At 43.3% G+C, this 19,261-nt stretch overlaps 1 protein-coding gene across 2 annotated transcripts; it reads right to left on the reverse strand.

The window, feature by feature from the left end:
• Positions 1-2,091: 2,091 nt before the first annotated feature.
• On the reverse strand, positions 2,092-18,190 carry LOC118397153 (transmembrane protease serine 13-like). 2 transcript variants are annotated; one of them, XM_035791643.2, is made up of 13 exons: positions 18,091-18,190; positions 11,035-11,209; positions 10,111-10,224; positions 9,471-9,647; positions 9,162-9,288; positions 8,067-8,162; positions 7,575-7,618; positions 7,286-7,448; positions 6,706-6,884; positions 6,364-6,462; positions 5,759-5,901; positions 3,920-4,075; positions 2,092-2,605 (listed from the first exon to the last, which is right to left on the reverse strand). In XM_035791643.2, the coding sequence occupies exons 1-13, from the start codon at positions 18,100-18,102 to the stop codon at positions 2,591-2,593; spliced, it is 1,500 nt and encodes a 499-aa protein (XP_035647536.1). In that variant the 5' UTR covers positions 18,103-18,190; the 3' UTR covers positions 2,092-2,590. The 2 variants fall into 2 exon arrangements, with proteins under 2 accessions (XP_035647536.1, XP_035647535.1); XM_035791642.2 differs by lacking the exon at positions 18,091-18,190 and adding an exon at positions 14,622-15,382.
• Positions 18,191-19,261: the final 1,071 nt, after the last annotated feature.

The raw sequence follows: 19,261 nt of genomic DNA on the forward strand, positions 1-19,261 counted from the left end.
TTTATTCCATTTAAGTCAGGGGGAAGGATTAGTATTTGTTGTATTTAGTCCGGAGGAGGGTCATGTGATTTGTAATACAATAAATGTGGTATTGCTCAGGGTTTGAGAATTAGTTGCTGCTTATAGTATTTCGATGTCTGCCCGATGATGCCCCTCATCCCTGATTCTCTGCTGGGTGTGCAATATCAAGTGCGCCTAGTGTGGTCTCAATAAAATGATCCATAGCCTATACTATAGGCCAGACGAAGAGCGTGCTCGGAGAAGCACAGGACAAAGTTATATTTCTAAGAAAATGTACTTCCTGAGTTTTTGCACTCTTGGGATGGTGTATATAGAACTAAGCTACACTGCATTACACATGGCAATGTGTAATGGACTTTCCAATCATGAGCCCCACAGCCTGCCCCTGCTCTTACTGATGGAACAACAGTTTCACATCGGCCATTAGACGGTAATCCATGCTTCTCAAACGTCACATTGTGAAGTTGTTCCAAACGTTACATTTCAAAGTGATTAAGGTTACGTTTAGGCACTAACTCCACATTTTCAAGGTTATTGGTCAAATATAGGCATTTATTCCAAAATCTTAAATTTGGGCATTAACCCCTGAATGGTTAAAGTAAGGGTTGAGGTTTGGAATAGGCTTAAAACAAAAATCTCAAAAACAGCTTTTAATCGCTGGATTAGAACATGCAACCTTTGACACTAGAGGCAGATACTTACCTACTTGAAGTTAACACCGCTTACTGTTGCCCCTAGTGTCCGGTTTCCATGTCATCTCCCAACATCCTCAGACATGGATGAATGTCGAATACTGACTTCTATCACCAGTGACCTTGCTGGATCTGAACCCTTTTGTTCTGCCTCACCAATGACTGTGCTGTGTATGGTGGCACTTCAGGAGTTGAGTCAAAGGCTTCGCAAAGTCCTAATTCATTTCAACAGTCTTCATTTGAATTGGACTTTAAGGCTACTAACAACAATGTAGCTTTGTGTTGGCGCCTATTTCTTCCTATTCAAAGAACAAGAGGTAGGCCTACCTGTTTGACAGACAACATTATAGTCTACTATGAATATATTTGGATTTTGTCAGTCAAATCCTTCAGTCACCATGCACTCCTTAATAAATATCCCAGTGTCAGTGAAGATCGTGGTGTGTTAAGTTAAAACCAGGGATCGAATTGAGGGGGTTTGAGAGGGTAATTTGGCTTTCCATGAGGAGGAGATGCACTGCAGTACTTAATGTAGCTGGTGGCCAACCCAGATACTGACTGACCGTTACTTTTGATTTTGACCCCCCTTTGTTCAGGGACACATTATTCAATTTCTGTTAGTCACATGTCTGTGGTACCTGTTCAGTTTATGTCTGTTGAATCTTGTTATGTTCATACAAATATTTACACGTGTTAAATTTGCTGAAAATCAACGCAGTTAACAGTGAGAGGACGTATATTTGTTTTGCTGAGTTTATATTCCTATGCCAGAGTCAACACAAATCTATTCTGTAACAACAATAGCGCGTTACAAGTGTTTATAGGCCATACCTGATGATATGCGGCTGCTGTGTTAAACAACAAATGTACTTCTCTTGAATTCATTGCTGATCAGATACTTCAGTTGTATCTGGTTTTGTTGTTTTTACAGTTGATAGACAACTTTGGCACTGTTTCAAACTTAGACTATTCTCTTTTTTTTTAAACAATAGCCTGTATAGAAATGAAAACGTCTCCAGGCTGCAGCATGCGCTCATTCGTTGCCATGCTCTGTTGTGGTATTAAATAAAGTCTCCTCTTGTCTCCAGTCATTCATTATTATTTTGGGTATAGGGGAGGGTCACTTGTCTTTTTTCATGCGTTCAGGGAGGGTCGGGTAAACATATTTTTACTAACGGGAGGGCCATCCATTTTGCTTTCCCGAGAGGTCTGGTTTTCTTCAGGTATCCCTCCATTATAAACAATGTACAGTCCCTTGCAGTAGTTATACTCCTTTCTTTCCTATGAGTTTCACATAACTAACACTAAATCATTTCTGGAGATGAATCACAAAGCACTCTACATTCCTTATAGATGAAACAGAAATAAGCATGCAGTCTCCCCCAAAATATTAGATTATTATTATTTTTTTTAAATTAAACATAGGAGAGATGGGAAGCGTGAGTGGATATGAGGTTTGCATAGACTTAGAAAAGAGAAAGGCCAGCCATCTCAGGTAAATATCCTTACCGTAAGATTAGAAAAACAGATGGGATTTCAAATCATTCAAACACAACACTGGAATCAGAGCCCAGAATGGATTGGCCTACATTCACATATTTTACATAGTGTTGCAGCCATTGGGCATAACTACAGTAAACACAATGCATTTTGTGATTTTAGAAGGTACAGTAAAGTGCAGTATGCCTTTCCTGTTACTCCCTTAGCTAGCGGCCATCTTTTCATCTGTGGACCCATCGATCTATCCATCTTGATCTGTCAATCTAGTATCATTCTGAGAAGACTTCATGGTGTGGTGTTCAGAGAGGAAGGACAAAGAAGGCCGCCAGCGGTCTTTAGGGACAGAATGCGGCGAGGTCACTGGAAAGGAAGTGGCATCACGGACTTTCCAGCTGCAGAGGGAACAATGAGAGTTAACATACGCTATACATACAAAAGTACAGTATGTGGACACCCCTTCAAATGAGTGGATTCGGCTATTTCAGCCACACCTGTTTCTGACGGGTGTATATAAATCGAGCACACAGCCATAGACAAACATTGGCAGTAGAATGGCCTTACTGAAGAGCTCAGTGACGTTCAACGTTGTACCGGTACCGTCATAGGATGCCACCCTTCCAACAAGTCAGTTCGTCAAATTTCTAAACTGCTATAGATGCCCCGGTCAACTGTAAGTGCTGTTACTGTGAAGTGGAAACCTCTCGGAGCAACAAAGACTCAGCCGCGAAGTGGTAGGCCACACAAGCTCACAGAACGGGACCGGTGAGTTCTGAAGCGTTTTGGAGCGTAAAATCGCCTGTCCTCGGTTGCAACACTCACTATAGTTCCAAACTGCCTCTGGAAGCAACGTCAGCACAATAACTATTCGTCAGGAGCATCATGAAATGGGTTTCCATGGCTGAGCAGGCGCACACAAGACTAAGATCACCATGCGCAATCCCAAGCGTCGGCTGCTCGCCGCCATTGGACTCCGGAGCAGTGGGAACGCATTCTATGGAGTGATGAATTATGCTTCACCAAGATGGTCTGGGGCTGTTTTTCATAGTTCGAGCTAGGTCCCTTAGTTGGGGCAGCAGGTAGCCTGGTGGGTATAAGTGTTGGACCAGTAAACAAAAGGTCGCTGGATCGAATCCCTGAGCTGACAAGGTAAAAATCTGTAATTTTGTCCCTGAGCAAGGAAGGTAACCCACTGTTCCCGGGCTATTCTGTGCTTCCAACTTTGTGGCAACAGTTTGGGGAAGGCCCTTTCCTGTTTCAGCATAACAATGCTAGCGTGAACAACATGAGGTCCATGCAGAAATGGTTTGTTGAGATTGGTGTGGAAGAACTTGACTGGCCTCCACAGAGCCCTGACCTCTAGCCCATCAAACACCTTTGGGATGAATTGGAATGCCGACTACGAGCCAGGCCTAATCGCCCAACATTAGTGCCTGACCTCACTAACGCTTGTGACTGAATGGAAGCAAGTCCCCGAAGCAATGTTCTAACATCTATTAGAAAGCCTTCACAGAAGAGTCGAGGCTCTTATAGCAGCAGAGGAGGGACAAACTCCATATTAATGCCCATGACTTTGGAATGAGATGTTCGACAAGCAGGTGTCCACAAACTTTTGGTAAAGTAGTGCAAGTCAATGGAAGGTGAGCTGTGTATTGCATGGTGTGGTTTGATGGAACACAGGCAATCCAGGTAGTTTCTCTTCATCTCACCTGCATCTTGCTGTAGATCCAGGGCAGTAGGCTGGACACCTTGGTGTAGACTCCCGGCCTGTTACTCTGCCCACAGCCGGTGCCCCAGCTGGTCACGCCCACCAGCTGCCAAAGGTTGTCACTGGCTTGGCACACCAGAGGACCACCACTGTCTCCCTGTGAGAGAAGAGGAGAGAATGGATGAATGAACAGTTGAAGTGAGGGGCCAAGGTGTGGAAAGCACCTGCTACGATATCCTGTATGTTTTCATGTCGTGGATAGCAGAGGAGGTAGAAGGGAATTTGAGTAGAGGGAGAGATGATTTCCTCAGCCCAAAGGCGTCTAAGATGAGGACAAGAGTTGGTGAGTAGCAGGAGAAGACAGCTGTGGATTAACGAAATTCCAAATTTTAACGAGTAATGTTGGCACCAAACGTTCTAAGACAGTTAGTTAGACTCTGGGAAGAATTTAGAATGTTGCTGTCATGGAACATCTGGTGTCCTTACGGAGGTTAGTTTGACAAACTCTGCATCTGTGGCTCTGTAAAGAAAACAAAAAGAAGCATATTTGTTTTGTATGTTAATGGAATAGGGAGAGATAAGAGTTCGGAGAAATAGTGCTGAAAGAGTCATCGGCCAAAATGGAACCCATGCTGACAGCGGCACACTGTACATGTGCTCCTGAGGCAGCAGCTTAAACCTCTAGAGCACCCCAGGGGCCTCATTTCTAACCGTTGCATAAATTTCACACTAGAAATATTGAGATTTACAAACTCTGTGTACGCCGTAGAACACGTTTCCCGTTATAGATCAGACTTTTAAAACTGAGCGTGTGAACAAGCATTTATAACTCAGCCTGGAAAACACCTTCCATTCAACTTTTATGGTACCACTAAAGCCTTCTATTTTCCGTACAACTTGGAACTATTGGAATTGGGCCACGACAGTTTCTAAAAGAAAGAGCAATTGCGATGTTTTTGGAGGTATTGGCAGAAACTTTTCATCTTTTGCAAATAACTCGCGCTGTATCTGGCAAAGGACTGGGACCGTTTCTGAAAGAAAAAACAATGGCTAATTGTTGTGGACCTGCCGTCAGAACATTTTAGTTCAACAATGTTTTATATTGACTCCCCTCCCCCCCAACCTAAATATGCCGGACTGCGAATTCTGAAACATTGTCTAGGCGACTCAAAACATTTTAAATTACAGCTGGCTACTCACAGTAGTTGCATATATGATGCAATGTAAAATATCAACTGTAATGTTCACCTGTTAAATTCAACTGTACGTGCTGCCTATGGGATCGCATAGGCTACAGCAGAACTTGAAATACACAGCCTATCTATTTACTAGGCTACTAGGTTCAATTAAATGAGATGTGCATGGTATTGTTTTTAAACATGGCTACTTCGTGAATGCATCACGGCCCAAAAAAGGGCGAGGGATTTATTCTGCAATGGTTATAATAATCAAATAGGAAATAGATGTCTAATTATTTTAGATTCCAAAAAAAAAAAAAACATTTTCGCTCTTCTCACTAGTGGCAAATGGCTGCATCTTGTTTTCCTTTTAATTTTTTTTTTTAGATATTAAGCACGTCATCCTATCCCCTATTTGCACAAAATACTTGCTTGCAATACAATACTTCAAGCACTAGCAAATGTGTTCAGGCATGGTCTGACATTTGCGTGGAGGTAAGCATATTCTCACGCCGAGTTCAGTTCGTATAAATGCCAACTTTTGCGGTTAAAAACTGCAGCACCCATGTTTTTGGGGTATATTTTGTACGTACGCAATGTTTATAAAATGAGTCCCAAGCCCTGTAAATAGAAGAATTCAACTACAATATGTGGACATGTACCTGACAGGAGTCCCTGCCCCCGTTGAGATCTCCGGCACACAGCATGTTGTTGGACACACTGCCGGAGTATACCTTGGAGCTGTTACACACACGTACGTCGATGATGTCAACAGCCACCTCCATCAGGTCTTTGGAGGGTTTTGCTGTGAAGGGACACATAACAGTACCCGGTCATTCTCCAAACACACTTCAGCTCGCGACACTATGGCTAGTTGCACTATGCGAACTGTAGCTCTACTGAATATAGCATGTGTTTTCTGCAATGAAAAGACATTGAGATTGGATGAATGACGCAGGTGTAGCCTCCTTTCTCCACATCACTCTCTTTATATCACAGAGACAGACAGGCCATATGGCAATTCTGGGAAATGCCAGATTGGGTTAAAAATGAACCAGCCTGAGGGCCTGTCTAAATTGTTGTTTCTTGTGCAAAATGATTTTAAAAAAAAGGGCTGGTGTGGGGGCCTCGAGGATAGAAATGGGCCGGTGTGTGAGAAATACCCGGTTCAAATTCTGGTCCCAGTCTGTTCCTGTTGTTTCACTCTTGGATAAGCATGATTTGATTTAGTATAGTCCATTTCTCACTCCCTTGTCTGTCTTCCTACCTGCCCACTCATCTGTTGTTCCGAATCCAGAGGTCCAGCATTTGGTTCCATGGGGGAATGTCTGGTCAAAGGCTGGCAAACAGGCAGGCTGAACTGCATCTGAATACAAAAAAACACAAAGTGAAGTTCGATAAACAGAGTGGGCATTCTGACTTCAGACACATAGGTAACACACAGTTACAAAAATGACACACACGTACGCACACACACACCATGCATCCCAGACATTTAGAGCTGAAAAGGGCAAACATTTTTTACAGTGCTGTACCAACATTGATGCTAGCGTTTCCCTAGCGTTTCCCTAGCATTTCTCTGATATAGAAGGAATCGAGCCGGACTCACTAGTGAAGTCCACTGGTGAGGCCAGCTTCAGTATGGCGATGTCCTGGTCGTTGGTTACATTGTTGTAGTTCTCATTCACGATGATCTTCTTGACGAGGTAGGGAGGAGGAAGCTGGTCTTGTGACACCACTCCTCCGTACACACGCCACCTACTGGCATCAAGAACCGGGTGGAACGACCTTCAATGGGCACGGGAAAAAATACAATAAAATATATATTCATTCACTTCCATTTGGATTGTCCTCTAACTAGCCATTAAAAGTCAGAATCCCTAGCATCATCTGAGTACTCCGGGTATTTTTGGACGTGCTAAACTCTGACTAAGGAAATTGCTTAGACAACAGCATTTTGGGCCTTTAACACGGTTTACGAGCAATATAGCTGTACTTTCCGTTTATGGTCGGAGCAGCTAGCTTGCTGTTAGTCAATTGGCATTCTCAGCGAGTTCAAAACAAGGGGGATTTCACTCCGCAGCAGAGTGGGTAAGGTGGAGCTATTACCAAGGATCTACATAGCGTGTCTAGAATTAGAACCAAGGGATCCGTTTGGAAATTAGCATTGTTGTCCTCTAGTCACTGACCTGGGAAAGCAGTGGGCAGCTGTCACCACAAAGTCAAGGGACACCAGGATCCCTCCACAGATGTGTGATCCACCAAAGTGGAGAGAGAGTTGCCAGGGCCATTGGCCCAGCTTGGCAACACTGCCCCCTATGATCCGGGAGGACAACTGTTGACGTCCACAATCTTGGAAAAGGGGAATAAGTGATCAAATGTTTGTATCTAATTATAACTAGAAGTCAGATTTCAAATAGAAGGTTGATATAGACCTGCCTGGTGAAATATGAACAGATGAGTTCATGAGTTCCTTACCAATACACTTCAGAGAGACAGTATTCTGGTCTGGGCAGGACGAGCTACACAGCAACACAAGCACAACCATGTCAGGAACTTAGGACCTAACATTAAACCACACTGGAATTTGTGCAGCATGGTTACAGTTGATTTGAAACAGCCTTATTGCTGCTTATAATGCAGCAATAACAATGTAACATTACATCCCGACCAGTCATGACAGTGTATGACTTAACACCATTTTTTTTACCTTTATTTAACTAGGTAAGTCAGTTAAGAACAAATTCTTATTTTCAATGACGGCCTAGTGGGTTAACTGCCTGTTCAGGGGCAGAATGACAGATTTGCACCTTGTCAGCTCGGGGATTTGAACTTGTAGACTAGTAACTTCTGGTTACTAGTCCAACGCTCTAACCACTAGGCTACCCTGCCGCCATCACTCCCTCAACATTACTGGGACTAAAATGAGTCAATACATATGTGCTAAGGTTTGTAGAGGGGTTCTCTCACCTGACATTGACCTGGCCCTGGATGGGTAAAGATGATCTGTTGTTCAGTGTTAGACCAATTGACTGCTGGGACTTCACTGCCTTGGTTGCAAAGGACCTGCACGGTCGACACACACACACACACATTTGGATTCTGTCTGCCAAAGCAATACGAGAATCAATTCCCCTCCCATGAAGCATTCCCAGAAAGTCAATTTGCCACAGGCACACCAACCCCAGAGAGAGAGAGAGGAGCGCAGAGATTCAATCTGAGAGTAAATACTGAAAATGGCAGCAGTGAAATTAGACGTCACAGAGAAAATGTCTGTGAGAGAAAGTAGTTGCTTCGAGAGGTAGCGTATACAAAAAAGGCTATTGTGAGAGGAAGTGATTGCTCTCTAAAGGTAGCTTATGAAATGGCTGTTGTGAGAGAAAGTGATTGCTCTCTAAAGGTAGCTTATGAAATGGCTGTTGTGAGAGAAAGTGATTGCTCTCTAAAGGTAGCTTATGAAATGGCCGTTGTGAGAGAAAGTGATTGCTCTCTAAAGGTAGCTTATGAAATGGCTGTTGTGAGAGAAAGTGATTGCTCTCTAAAGGTAGCTTATGAAATGGCTGTTGTGAGAGAAAGTGATTGCTCTCTAAAGGTAGCTTATGAAATGGCTGTTGTGAGAGAAAGTGATTGCTCTCTAAAGGTAGCTTATGAAATGGCTGTTGTGAGAGAAAGTGATTGCTCTCTAAAGGTAGCTTATGAAATGGCTGTTGTGAGAGAAAGTGATTGCTCTCTAAAGGTAGCTTATGAAATGGCTGTTGTGAGAGAAAGTGATTGCTCTCTAAAGGTAGCTTATGAAATGGCTGTTGTGAGAGAAAGTGATTGCTCTCTAAAGGTAGCTTATGAAATGGCTGTTGTGAGAGGAAGTGATTGCTCTCTAAAGGTAGCTTATGAAATGGCTGTTGTGAGAGAAAGTGATTGCTCTCTAAAGGTAGCTTATGAAATGGCTGTTGTGAGAGAAAGTGATTGCTCTCTAAAGGTAGCTTATGAAATGGCTATTGTGAGAGAAAGTGATTGCTCTCTAAAGGTAGCTTATGAAATGGCTGCTGTGAAATAAGGTGATCTTACTTTCTGAAGCCCAGTTGGGCACAGGTTCTGTTGGCGTAGCTCTGGTTCCATCCCTGGTAACACACTGGGAGAAAACGACCATCCTGAGACGTTCTGACCTGTAGAGCACCGTCCGCCCCAAACCTCACTGGAAAGAGAGGGAGAGGAGGGGATAGAATAACAAGATACGAAAAGGGCTATGTTTCTCTGCTTGTCATACCGCGAGTGTACGTCTGTCTACCTGTCCACCTGGCTTTCATCTCTGTACACCTACCTGCAAGCCCGCGTGTATGTCTGTCTGTTGTGTTGTGCGTGTGAGAGTGTGCTTACCACAGCTGGACTCGTCCGTGCCCAGTTGGCAGTCCCGCAGAGCGTCACATTGGACGGTGGAGTTGGAGCAGGTGTCGTGAGCGGGCACGCTCAACTGCTTCTCAGGGTGCCCCTCATCCTCACTGTCATGGTGGTCGAGGGTGGCAGCCGTAGTTGCCAACCTGGTACCGTAATGCACTACACACAGGGAGGGAGGGAGAGAGGGCGAGAGATGGGAGCACGGAGAACAGGTGAGGGTGGGGAATGTTGGGGTGAAGAGAACAGTCCTTCTGTGGCACAGTTGGTAGAGCATGGCGCTTGTAACGCCAGGGTAATGGGTTCGATTCCCGGGACCACCCATACGTAGAATGTATGCACACATGACTGTAAGTCGCTTTGGATAAAAGCGTCTGCTAAATGGCATATATTATATGATTATTATATTAGAGAGGGAGGAAGTGGTAGCAGAGGAAGATACAGAAAGGAAAGGGAAAGGGGATACCTAGTCAGTTGCACAACTGAATTGCATTCAACCGAAATGTGTCTCCCGCATTTAACCCCTCCTGAATCAGAGAGTAGCTTCCAAATGAATGAGTAAACAGGCACACATATACACGAGTAACAACGACGGGAGTAAATATGACGACAGCCCTGGCCTTACCTCCGAGCCAGATGGCAATGGCCAGGAGGAGCAGCAGAACGATGCCTCCTGAGCCACCAAAGCACTTGGCACTCTGCTGGCAGCATTTGTGTTTCCTCTTGTTGTCAGGAAGAGCTGGAACAACACACAACATGCACGTCAAAACAGATGTATCTTCCCCAGGAGACCATATACAAAAGTGTACACTGAGTGTGCAAAAAAATAAAGAACACCTTCCTAATATTGAGTCGCAATCCCGTTTGCCTTCAACATTGGGTCATGGACTCTACATGGTGTCGAAAGCGTTACACAGAGATACTGGCCAATGTTGACTCCGATGCTTCCCATAGTTATGTGAGGTTGGCTGGATGTCCTTTGGGTGGTGGACCGTTCTTGAAACGCACGGGAAACTGTTGAATGTGGGGGAAAAAAATCCAGCAGGATTGCCGTTTCTTTACACACTTAACCCAGTGTGCCTGGCACCTACTGTCTTTGCCCATTCACCCTCCGAATGGCACACATACACAATCTATGTCTCAATTGTCTCAATGCTTAAAAATCATTCTTTAACCGGTCTCCTCCCCTTCATCTACACTGATTTGAAGTGGATTTAACGAGTGAAATCAATCAGATGTCACAGCTTTCACCTGGTCAGTCTACGTCACGGACAGAGCAGGTGCTGCTAATGTTCTGTGCACTCAGTGTATAGACACCACATAATGCAGAACACATAACTCGGGAGTTAAAATCCTATTTCTTTCTCAAGGATGGTTTTTGTATTGCTACCACTTCTGTTGAAACTTGTATCATTTTACACTACTTTCACTGGTGGTTTGTCGTCCCCTGAAAGCAAATAAGGAATGGAGGGAACTAGACTGGGACAGAACTGGGATAGTCAGGGACAGAACTGGGATAGTCAGGCACTAGATAGAGAGTACGACTCACATATACTGGGCTGGCAGATGTGTTGCACAGCCACCGGTGGGGGGTGCTGGGGGATGTAGTATAGCTGGTTGGGAGGAGTGGGCCTTGGACCTGCGCCATAGACTGCCTCTTCATAGGACTGGAGGGACGGGAGGGTGTGCACCTCAACAGAGTAGTATGGAGGAGGGAGCTCGTTCTGCAGGGGAGAACGCAGAGGAAAAGGCAAAAGGTTAAGCAGTCGGTCATTCAAAAAAAAAGTCTTCGGATCAAAAGCCCATGTGGGAACTTAAAGTCCCAGTGTTTTGTATCATATTGTGTATATTTAACACTGAAAGTGTAAAAAAATAAATACAATGTGATCAGTTTTATTTCCTGATAGTTGCTGGTTGATAATACAATCTACACAGGACCTTCAAAATGATGTCGCTAGGCGGCATTGGTTTATGGCCCAGCACAGTCAAAACCGTGATTTTCCTGTGTTTTATATAATAATACTTTGAAATTGTACAACATATGATAATGCCCTTTTAATTGTAAGAGCTGTTGGAAAAGAGAGTCTGAAATGCCATTGTTATGTTGGGGTGGAGTTTTGGGCTGCCTGGTGACATCACTAGGTGGTAAATTAGTTAATAGACCAATAAGAAAGAGGGTTAACAAAACTCTACCAATAACAGCTTAGGAAAATTATTGCTTGAGAAATTGCTCTTTGCTAAAAAGCTATCTGTTTAGTCTTTAATCATTTTAATTGAGAACAATCACAGTAAGGTACTTAATTATTAGCCAGAAATGTAAATAAATAAAAATGTAGATTGGACATTTAACAGACCAATAACAGAGTTCAAAACCGTTCTGCCAATAACAGCTAGTTTTCAGTTCTCTCCTCTCTACTCAGTTTACTCCTAGACAATCTTAGCAAAAATGATTTGTTGAGAAAGTTTTTTTTGCTAAAAAAGCTATTTTTGTTTCTTTTTTACTAATTTAATGGAAAACTATTACAGAAAGGCACTGATTTGTTTGCCAGAAATGATTTGATATTGAGAATATTTTTTTTTTTTTACGGCTGCATTGAGCCTTTAATAATCCCCAGTAAAACAACTTCCATGCAGGAACCCCGATTCATCCATAAACAGGATATGGGGTGCTGCCTAGAGGACACATGCTGATTGCAAACAGGGCTGACAGATGGTTGATGGCGGGTGAAAAACAACCACATTCTAGTATCTACAGGTTAGATATCACTCATTGTCGGCCATAATCATATCATCCTCATGGAGTAAGTTTGAGATCCCAACACCTGAATAACCAACTCGAGCACAATGGAAGGTGCCATGTCTCTAGGCAACAATGTGCTGAGCTTCCCAATTGGCCCCTTATTCATTTCCTCCACTCTTTATCATGCTCTCATTTCTGCTTTATATTCATCTGCTCCCCATAGCGCTAACAGGCATTTCAGACAATAGAGCTAATCAACGTTGCCAAGGACAAGCTCACATTGTCCCCCCCCCCTCCCAGGAGTCTCTATTGTTGCCACGGAGAAGAAAGGTAGGTGCCATGGAGACAACAGAACAGCAAATTCCAAAAGGAAGTTGTGGTCGACCCCCTGTCCCTGACCCTATCCCTGGCTGGCTGCTGCCAGGTTGTATCACACACAGGTGATTTGTGACCCACTTCAAACACTGGTGCAGGTCAGTCAGTCTGATAGTGTGCCCCCCTGGGGCTGGACAGACAGCCAGGGTTCAATATTGCCTTTGAGTTCTGTCTCTCTTTTCCTTGCCGCTAAACGGACACCTTTTCACTTTACACTGTGTTTATTCAGGGTGGGGGGGGGTGAATTCCAGTCATGTTTCCTTGTAGGGATGACATTGCTTTTAACTTCCCAAACTGGTTCTGATGTTGGGACTTTGGCTGATCTGCACATGGCAATGTTTATGTTGCAATGACCGACATGGAAAGAATCTGCTTCCTGTACAACATGCAGGCAGACACACAAATTACCCCCCCACACTGATTCACGCCGTTAGGTTCTAAATAAACAGAATAAAAACTAACCGGACAACTAGATAAAGCTCAAACCAAGTGTATTCACCCACCGGGTCGAACATCTGCGAAGACAAAGACATGTTTATACCTTCGTCCCATACTGAGTCTCCTCCTCGCACATCTGGACAGCCAATACATCTCTGTTGCTAGACAGGACTTTAAGTGATTCCTGTTCTCTCACTTCATCTGACCTGGGCCCAAATTCCTCACTCCTCCCCAAATCACGGCTGTCCTGCCTTTATCTGTTGACTGCAACCCGACTGTGGCCCTTCTCCTCCCCTTAGGACACCTGAGACGCAACAACAACATGTTCTTCCTGCACTCCCCTTTCTCACCCAGTAGATTTCCATACCCTCAGTTCTTACATGGTCACATGAATAAGGCTATTTCCCCATTTCAAGTTGAACACCACAACAGATGAGCAGTGTGCTCTGCTCGACACCTACAGCGGATGTGCTATGGATTGGTGGAGATTCACACGACATTGCAAGATTCTTAGGTGGAGTTTTGATTCCAGAGGGCCTAGGCTGTAGTGAATGATCACAAGGTTCATTCGATCCTATAGGTCTACAGCAGACGTGGATCATATGGAAGTGTCTGTCTGGTTGAGGATGAAGAGCACAACACAAAAACAAAGACGGGACTTACTGTTGTCTGTCTCGGTGACAGAGAGAAGACTCCAGGGCTCAGTCAGTAATAATACCAGTTTATAACCTCAACCTTTTCTTTGGTAAACAGCTCCAGTTTCATGACCATAAGCATCAGACTCCAACACAAGCGAACCAGAATGCTGCCCCAAGTGGATATTCAGTTGGTGGAAGAGCCCGGCTTGCCTGAATTCCCAACTGAATCGACATACAGGTCAATAGACATTGTTCCAGGTTTGAGTCACATTTCAAAGGGAAGACCGTACTTATGAACAATGAAGTTGTTAAATACTGTAACTTTGAACTTCAATTCCAAAGAGTACCTTTGAGCTCAATAGTAGATGTGTAGGTAGCCCACATTGAGACAGATAAATCCTCTCTGTCACAGACGGAACACAACAGTAGCAGGGTAGAGTGGCCCCATTGGCCTCATTTCCACCAAAAGCCTTATTTCACAATCTGTCCCCGTATTTTGGTACCACAAACTGGGTGAATAAGACTGGTTTGAGACATAAAACCACTATCCATTTCGATGAAGAACCCCGACTTTTCAACACAATATTATCCGCATGGGAGTATTCAACATCATTTCAACACACCATGCGAAGCAAGAGACCGGAGACGGAGGCCACCGCAATGAGATCATACGCTACACACCAGCTTGACCCTGTGCCTCGGTCTCCTGGTAAACATATCAACACAAACTGGTTCACATATCCTGCAATCTGTCCATGACGTGGCAAAAAGTACCTCTCGTCAAATGACCCACCCCGACAGAGGGAAAGTGAGAGCACGAGTACATCATGGTCAGTGTGTGAGAAAGACAAGTGTCTTGCTTTGGAAGCTGGTGGCAGAAGTCAGCCCAGGGGAAACAGATAGAGAAGCAGAGAACCAGGAGGAGAGGATAAAGGAAGAACTTACAGGGTCATGCTTTGCCATCGGACGCTGGGGGAGCAGTGAGGAGAGTGGAGGTGAGACCTGGTAGGAGAGGCTTTTCACAGGGCCACTCAAACAGTCCCAGAACAGTGATCAGAGCATGCTGACGCCACATTTGACACTCCCTCTTTCCTCTTGCTGTCTGTCCCTGAAACCCTCCACCCAGGCCACACAGTTGGGACTGCCCCCCCCCCATCCAACCCCTCCCTCTCTCATCTCCTCTTCACTGAAATTGGTGTGTCCCAGTGTGCTACTTTTCCCACCCGCCAGACCGGTTTCAAGGTAGCCAAGGAGAGACAAAGATTGATTCACACCCTGTGGCCTGCTCCATTCCGGCTCAGGTGACACCAGCTGGGCAATCAGAGCCAGGGACCAAAATGGCGTCCTCTCGGACAGGCACATTTTTATTTATGTGGCAGATCTTTTTCTCAGGACCTCCGGTTGAAAAAGTCTGTCTGCAGGTACATCACTCGTGCGATGTAGAGTCGTTCCAAATACATTGCAGTTAATATTGACATATTGAGTTTAAATAACTATCAAACTCAAATAAATGTTAGTGAAATTAACCGTCCTTAGGGAAACACAAATAGAATGGCGCCGTGTCAACATGGTTGACGAACTTTCGATACTCAACTTTCGATTACTCAATATGCCGTTGAGAGCCCACAGTATTTATAGAAAGTGCTTTGTCATAAAAACAAGAGCTTCCTTATGGGAAGAATGTGTTTAATATGTGAGGTGTGTGTCGCCCCCCACCTTGTGTAACTGTGTTTGTGTGCATCCTTGGGTAAAGGTAGAAAATATTTAGTTTGTGATGTCACGGTGTACAAAAAGGAGCCTAGACTGCATTCCTTCTACTAGAGAAAGCACATGCATGCGGACAAGCACCCGTAATCACACGCACACACACACACACACACACACACACACACAGACACAGACACGTACCTGCACGCACACATGCACGCATTTTAAAGTCAAATGATTTTATTTTCTTATTTTCATTAGCTCAAATGCTTCTTCCTCCCAGTGGTGTAAAGTACTTAAGTAAAAACACTTTAAAGTACGACTTAAGTTGTTTTTTTGGGATACCTGTCATTTACTTTACTATCTATATTTTTGACAACTTGTACTTTTACTTCACTACATTCCTTTAGAAAATATTGTACTTTTTACTCCATACAAAAGTACTCGTTACATTTTGAATGCTTAGCAGGACAGGAAAATGGTCCAATTCATGCACTTATCAACAGAACACCATGGTCATCCCTACTAACTCTGATCTGGTGGACTCACTAAACACACATTCTTTGTTTGTAAATGATATCTGAATGTTGGAGTGTGCCCCTGGCTGTAGATTTGTACATTTGTAAATCTGTAAATTAAAAAAGAAACTGGAAAATGGTGCACTCTGGTTTGCTTAATATAAGGAATTTGAAATGATTTTACTTTTGATACTTAAGTATATTTGAGCAATTACATTTACTTTTGATACAAGTATATTTGAAACCAAATAGACTTTTACTCAAGTGAAATTTTACTGGGTGACTTTTACTTTTGCTCGAGTCATTTTCTATTAAGGGATCTTTACTTTTACTCAAGTATGACAATTGGGTACTTTTTCCATCATATGTTAATTTATGCTATCTGTTCACCAGACATAGACGTATCAGGATTTGTACATGTTTCCAGGACAGTGCATCTTAAAAAGCATATCAAAAGATTGGGAAGGTGACACCTCAGCTTGACAATTAAGTTACATTAACCACTTATCACCACCAGGGGGAGATAGACACCAGATTCGATGTACCATGCGCTATCTACTGCTCTCAACTAGAGGTCATCGTTATGGACCACCAAACCACGATTGTCTCAACTCAACTCAGCTGCATTTGTGTGGTGGTGTCCATTTTCAGAAGAGAAACCAACAGAGACATAGATCGAAAGAGAAATAGTACCGATGTTGAATTACTAGAAAAAGGAAGTGGACAGGAGACAAAAGCGAGAGACAGTAGCTAAAATAATCAAATGAAATGACATTTTATGTGTCACATGCTTTGGAAACATCCGGTGAAGGCTAACAGTAAAATGCTTACTTACGGGTCCCGGGAAGACAAAAAAACAATAACACAACACACTACACAGTGTAATAATGTGTTTGTGTATGTGATTGACTCTACATACATTAGCGAGAGAAAATTGATTGGGGTGCTCACAGTGCTAGGAGGGGAAACATTCAATGTGCCAGTGGATGAGCGGGCATCTCTCCCACTCGACACATCAAAGTAGACCCAAGAAACGTTCCCGAATAAAGTCCTGATCATCCACATAGCTGACGATAACTGACAACTGCAAGCAGGCTGGTGGCACCATAGCTCCCAGAGTGGTGGGGCAATTTAAACCGTCCAGGGTCTGGAGTTTTTCCTTATCTGTTAACCTAACCAGGAAAACTCTGGACCCTACGAGGTATGACAGTGATTAATCAGTTGTAAAAAGGTTTTATAGGGGCTATGATGGGACCAGTTTTTCCGAATCAGGTCAAATGTTGGTTTTTTTAAAACCCTGAAAAAAAAACTGCTGGCCTAGAGGTGTGAAAACCCTGTCAAACTGCAGCAACTTTATACTTGTTCATATTAATTATATTTTGACTAGACTAACAGGGGGGGTTTCTCTACCCAGACACAGAGACAACAACTGATAGACGATGGAACTCACAGGGCTGAGCTTGCTTTTATGCATGTTTGCATCACGCAGGCCTATGCAACTGTAGGCCTAATAAAAAATGTACTGTCTTCACTATTATGTTGATTGATTCATTCCAGTTAATCATGTTGGATTTTAAACGCCTAGTCAGCCCAAGTTTTAATATACACAACATTTGATCACATTCACATATTCTCCTGACACACAATTGGACTATAAATACATAACGTTACCAATTTGTTGCACATAGGCTGTTTGCAGCTGCTATTATTAGTAGCCTACAGTTGATCAGAATGAAAAATTGTCTCGTTTTCATCCCATACAGCAAGTTAGATATCCGATGTTTAGGTGTGGCCTAGGCTGCTGCAACATTTTAGTAATGAGTTTTTGCTTGTGTCTGTCCGGTGTGATGTGTTATCACGTTTGCTAAATAAATTCAGAAGGAAAGTGGAAAGCCTACGTGAGCCCGCGAAAAAAATGCGCTCCGTCAACCTCTCTTTAATCCGACGTTTAATGGATGATGCGATGGAAGCTATCAAACCATTCTGAATTGATTTCGACATCCTATAAACCAAAGTCGAAAGTTTCATATGTGCAGCAAGTAAAGCATCTTAACGTGCAATTACCGCTGCAAGCTCCATGTAGTTGCCCTTGAAGGCAGAACTTTCCCTCTCGTCGTGTACTTTAATAGCCAACTCCTGTATGCCCATAAGTGCACTTAGTGGTGTCGATAACCCGCTTGATAACATACCTGTTTCTTCATACCTTCTCGTTGTGTTGCGCAGTTTGAATAGGCAGCCCTTCGTCCATTACATGACCGATGCGGGTTTTTCCCAGAAGCTTGAATTTGATGGAGATTTACAGTGCCTGAGGAAAGTATTCAGTATTTTTCAATATTTTGTTACGTTACAGACTCATTCTAAAACGGATTAAATAAAGTAAAATTCCTCAGCAATTTACACACAATAGCCCATAATGACAAAGCAAAAACAGGTTTGTTGAAATTTTAGCAAACAGAAATACCTTATTTGTGTACAGTACCAGTCGAAAGTAGGACACACCAACACATTCCAGGGTTGATCTTTATTTTGTAATATTTTTTTTACATTGGAGAATAATAGTGAATATATCGAAACTGACACATGGAATCATGTAGCAACCAATGAGGTGTTTAACTAATCTAAATATATTTTATATTTGAGATTCTGCAAAGTAAACACCCTTTGCCTTGATGACTGCTTTGCACACTCTTAGCATTTTCTCAACCAGCTTCACCTGGAATGCTTCTCCAACAGTCTTGAAGGAGTTCCCACATATGCTGAGCACTGTTTTTGCATTGTCATTATGGGTTATTGTGTGTAGATTGACATGGGGGGGGACAATTTAATCTATTTTAGAATAAGGCTGTAACCTAACAAAATGTGGAAAAAGTCAAGGGGTCTGAATACTTTCCGAAGGCACTGTATATGCTCCCTGCTTGTTATGCCTTTTAATTGAATGATCAATGTTCTTCAGGTCACTGTACCCACCTTTCACCCAAGACTCAGACTTTCCAAAAGCAGGCAATGTTACAGAGTCTAGTTGATAGGTAATCAACTAGCCGGACTGTTCCCCGGACTCCAGTTGTAGCCATTCGTACAATGCACAAACAAGGCTATTGAACCTGACATTGGTGTCTGTCGTTATTCCTTTATCTAACATATCATACTGAAACAGGCAAGGCCAGCAATACAGGTGACTTGATGGCAGGCTGGCTCCCCTCAGCTATACTTTGATACCAATTGGTGTTGAACGCTCTCACCTTTTCATCTTTTTAATGAAACTGATCTCATGCAGAGGTCGACCTTCAGTTTTATTTTGCACCTTTTCCGTTTACACCAGAGAATGAAAGGGGTTCTTCAACAAAAAGTAAACAACATTTT

This window comes from Oncorhynchus keta, chromosome 18 (assembly GCF_023373465.1).
Source record: "Oncorhynchus keta strain PuntledgeMale-10-30-2019 chromosome 18, Oket_V2, whole genome shotgun sequence".
In the NCBI taxonomy this organism is placed as follows: domain Eukaryota; kingdom Metazoa; phylum Chordata; class Actinopteri; order Salmoniformes; family Salmonidae; genus Oncorhynchus; species Oncorhynchus keta.

What these genes read in the sequence shown, in the direction of transcription:
- LOC118397153 (XM_035791642.2), bottom strand. An exon ending in CACGGACGAGTCCAGCTGTG is followed by an intron (nt 9,289 to 9,470) that starts GTAAGCACACTC and finishes CTCTCTTTCCAG; the next exon opens with TGAGGTTTGGGGCGGACGGT. An exon ending in AACAACAGATGAGTGGGCAG is followed by an intron (nt 5,902 to 6,363) that starts GTAGGAAGACAG and finishes GTCCCTTCACAG; the next exon opens with CAAAACCCTCCAAAGACCTG.